Genomic DNA, 3,980 nt, shown 5'->3' with positions numbered 1-3,980 from the left:
GACCTAGCTCAAATGACTATAGAGCTTGACCAATCATGGACAAGAGGCTCAATTACCTACTAAGAGGGGCCTCTAAATGGATTGTGAAGTAGACACCTCACAATCCTACATAAATAGACATGATGGAATGGTAAGTGAGACTATTTGAGCACGTGGTTGGTTACTAGACATACAACAATGTAAGTCCAAGCCCAAAATGAGTTTTTTCAAGGAGTCTAGAACTACTAACTCACAAGCTTGGATCTACATGTGATCATGAATGGATAGAGAACTCATTCAATGTTCCCATTATTTCTTGCATTCCCTTTAGTCACTAGAAGTAGATGGCTTGATCCTTGTTGCCTTTTTAATGTTTCTACTCAATCCAATGTCTTTGGAAGATAGATACCTTCTCTATTCCTCTATATACTATGTAGCTTGAGGTTGAGTTGTTTTGGTCCACCTTATGGGTTGTAGCTGACATTTTTTGCCTAACAAGTAAAAGGTTAGGCAGTCACATAAATCCTATGCACTCTCTGAACATAACCTTCTTATTCCTTCAACTTCTCACTTTAACATAAAACTATACATGTAATCTTCTTGTCCCTTCTACAACTTCTCACTTAACAATATCCTGCATCCTAGCCTATCAACGTATAAGGTTATGAAAACACACAAATACTACGGAATTCCTTTCCACAATCTTATATTACTTCTGACGTACTTACTCGTAACTGCGCCAAATTTTATATTAAGGTCGTCAGACAAATATGCGGGTGACATCTAATTTGAGTATGTACCACCGAGTCCCGGTTTTTCCACCATACCCAAGTGCTCCACCTATACTGAGTTGGTCGATATGATGCTATGTAGCTAGCTTACATTTTTACACGGATGGCTGCACACAGTCACATGCAGGAATTCTAAGAATATAGATTTCTAAAGAGAACTTGTTTGTCTAAATTAGAATTCAGGTTCATAAACAAAGACAGCATGATCCAACAATTTAAGCGACTAAACACAATTGTTTGCTTGGGAGTTTGATGCAGGGTGAATGGAAAGTAGCAAATTCTGCTGAAGAGGAGGTTTTTTCACTTATAAACACCATTTAGGATTTCCTAGACTCAAGATTATGAAAGCTCTTTAGAGTGGCATGTCTCTTAGAGCCTATCAGTTGATTTTAGAGTTTCCCTTGTGCTTGCATGCTTTGAACTGTTAATTGTAATCCTACTCTTCTGACACACAAAGAACAAACATTAGAGCAGGCTCTTCGTCTTGAGAATTAGTAGATAAATCAGGAAAGAATATGTGTGCATTATCAAGATAGACAGTCTAGAGGGCATGCAGAATTACTTCCCTCTCTGGTAGGCCAAATATGTACCTAGCAACTGTGGTTTATTTGCCATAATATTTGAAGTACCAAGCACATGAGAAGGACTTCAATATGGCGCAAATGGAAGTGATGACTCGATTTTGATGCAAATTCATGGGAAATACAAGAGAACTTAAATAATGTCAATTCAAAAATACAAGTGAACTTACATAATTTCATATGGGACAAGTTGCTGTTTCAGCAAGAGGATAATGATTGATGATTTCTGAGAACAATAGATTGCCATGAAATATTTCATTATTCAGCACCATATTCACATGGATCCTATAGGGATCCTTTCACTAGAGCCACATCACTGTATCCTCTCCTCTTTCTGCTAAGGAGGTAGATGATACCCTGTATGCTATACAATAAGGTTCAAATTTTTGTGTTGAATCATTGCAGCAAGTGAGCAAATCTTCCAATCCCAAAAGCAGACTATAAAACAGAAGCCAGAGATAATCAATATTCAGATGGTAAATCACTTCCTGAAAGTATACATTTTTAGCTCAGCTTGCAAGTTTGACGAAGATGGATGCCTCAATAGAGCTGAAGCTTCATAATGTAATCTTTAACAAGATAATGAAACCGATTGCTTGACCTGAACATGTCCAGAACTCAGAAGCAAAGAATCGGTTGAATTCCAACATGGGGAAATGGATCCTTGACTTCCATCAAAAGACCATGTATGAAGGCAAAATTGAACTTCACATCAGATGTCTACTGATGTGATGAACAATGCATGAGCTATTTGGATCAGAGTACACAAAGGACAAAGGATGATGGCACGCATTGTGCAGGCTTGGAATCCCAGTGTGCTATCTTGCATGTATCACAACAGGCATCCATATAGCCAGCACACAGACTTTCCATGTCCTACTCATGCCTGGGCTTCTTTTGACCTGAGAATGAGGGAGTGTTAGAGCCATCAGTGTCTGTATTTGATCGAGTTGTTGTAGTTGCGACTGCCTTGAACATCTCCCCATCTGTAGAATTCTCTGACATGGCCTGCACAAATTCTGCAGAGAGTTTTGCATAGAGCTCAACCACACGAGCAATGTTGTTATTGAGCTCACGGATAAGGCTAACATTCCTTGTCAAGTTTTCTGGTATTCTGCTTTCATGATTCTGGTTGATCTCTCTAATGAGCACTCTATTCTGATCCAAGATAGTCTGCACTTGACTGAAGCTCTTCTGGAAAGTCTCCCAAACTTTGCAATCAACAGCATTCCCGTTCGTGGGGCTTATAGCAGCATTACCCTCCTTCATCGAGAAGATCCAAAACAGTGCATAACCAGCGAGAGCTATTGATAGAGAGAAGCAACTACTGGTCACAAAGCTGGTCCATGAAGCCAAAACCTCAGCTCCCACTTGGTATGAGAGACTGACAAAGGCATCAAGTCGAACCTCCTGATCTTCTGCATACAGAAAACCAACCACTGAGCAGATCTAGCAAATTTCAGCTTCTACTTAAGCAAGAAAAGAGAGACCTGCAAGTCCTACCCCCAAGCCAAAGGCTAAGACAAAAACCAATATCAAATTGTCAATATGGATCATCAATAAACCTCAAACCACAGCAGAAGAGCTAAAACGAGCAACAAGTATCAAACTAGCCTAAACGCATTAAGTAATACACAGAGGCATCAATGACACGCCTGAAACCACAATTTTTACAAGAAACGGCTGAACATTTCCCATTTGAACATGCAGAAAAGAGGCGCTTGTAGTGGGGAAAACGACCTACAGTGTGAGCGTTTGCTGTGATCAGATCATCCCTGAAAAGAATTCGGCCACAAAGGCTTCATATGAGCTCACAGTCGCTCTTTTTTCTAAATAGAGAGCATGGATTAGAGAGTATTATGCTGCTGTGTTGCGACAACGGAGCACTGCTTCCGGTTTGGGTTGATGCGGAGCAGAGTGCTCTCTCTCTCTCTCTCTCTCTCTCTCTCTCTCTCTCTCTCTGTGCCAAGAGACTTCAAGAAACAGACGACTGCTCAGGATTCAGGAAACGTTCAATATCTCGGACTTTTTTTTCTTTACCAAGATTGTCTCTCACGGATTCAACATGGCAACAAATTTGATTTGCAGTCCGAGAATGCGGCAGGAGAAGGAAAATTCAGAGGCGGCAAGCAGCAAGACAGACACAGACACAGACGCAGAGAGGAAAACACACACACACACACACACACACACACACACACACACACAGAGTTACCGGCCTGAAGATGGGAACGAGATCGCCCTACGTCCCAGAAGAAGAAGAAGAAGAAGCAAGAGCAGAAGGAGAGGGAAGGAAGGAAGGAAACAAGCGAGCGAGGCAGAAGAAACGGCAGGCGAGAGAGACAGAGAGAGAAGAAGAAGAAGAGGAGGAATTCAAGAAGGAGAAGGAGAGAGAAAAGAGAGAAAGATAGAAAAAGACCGAGACCTCGCAAGGCCTCTCTCCGCCCAGAAAAAGATTTTCGAGCCCCAAGATCCTGCAACCTTTTGCTGCGCCCCCATTGGTCCACGTCGGCCGAAAGCCCACGTGACGACCAATCGTCTTGCTCCAAGCGATACGCCGCACCTGATTCGGTTCCGAGCCTCCCAGGCCTGGGGATCTTGCACCTCCCACCCAGCCGACCCACTCGAT

At 42.1% G+C, this 3,980-nt stretch overlaps 1 protein-coding gene across 4 annotated transcripts; it reads right to left on the bottom strand.

Moving 5' to 3' along the window:
- Positions 1–1,474: 1,474 nt before the first annotated feature.
- LOC148010492 (protein ELF4-LIKE 3-like) lies at positions 1,475–3,736 on the bottom strand. 4 transcript variants are annotated; one of them, XM_087671396.1, is made up of 2 exons: positions 3,092–3,736; positions 1,475–2,769 (listed from the first exon to the last, which is right to left on the bottom strand). In XM_087671396.1, exon 2 carries the CDS (start codon positions 2,618–2,620, stop codon positions 2,228–2,230), a length of 393 nt encoding a protein of 130 aa, XP_087527522.1. In that variant the 5' UTR covers positions 2,621–2,769; positions 3,092–3,736; the 3' UTR covers positions 1,475–2,227. The 4 variants fall into 4 exon arrangements, with proteins under 4 accessions (XP_087527522.1, XP_087527523.1, XP_087527525.1 ...); XM_087671397.1 differs by having other exon boundaries at positions 3,096–3,736; XM_087671399.1 differs by having other exon boundaries at positions 3,567–3,736.
- Positions 3,737–3,980: the final 244 nt, after the last annotated feature.

The sequence above is a fragment of the Lygodium microphyllum genome, chromosome 29 (genome assembly GCF_053477565.2).
Source record: "Lygodium microphyllum isolate KBCC chromosome 29, Lygodium_microphyllum_v1.1.10, whole genome shotgun sequence".
Lineage (NCBI taxonomy): Eukaryota > Viridiplantae > Streptophyta > Polypodiopsida > Schizaeales > Lygodiaceae > Lygodium > Lygodium microphyllum.
Note: the sequence above shows the minus strand (reverse complement) of the source record. Positions and strands in the feature narration are given on the sequence as shown.

Excerpts from the sequence above, each read along its gene's own strand:
- LOC148010492 (XM_087671396.1), bottom strand. The coding sequence starts at position 2,620 with ATGAAGGAGGGTAATGCTGCTATAAGCCCCACGAACGGGAATGCTGTT.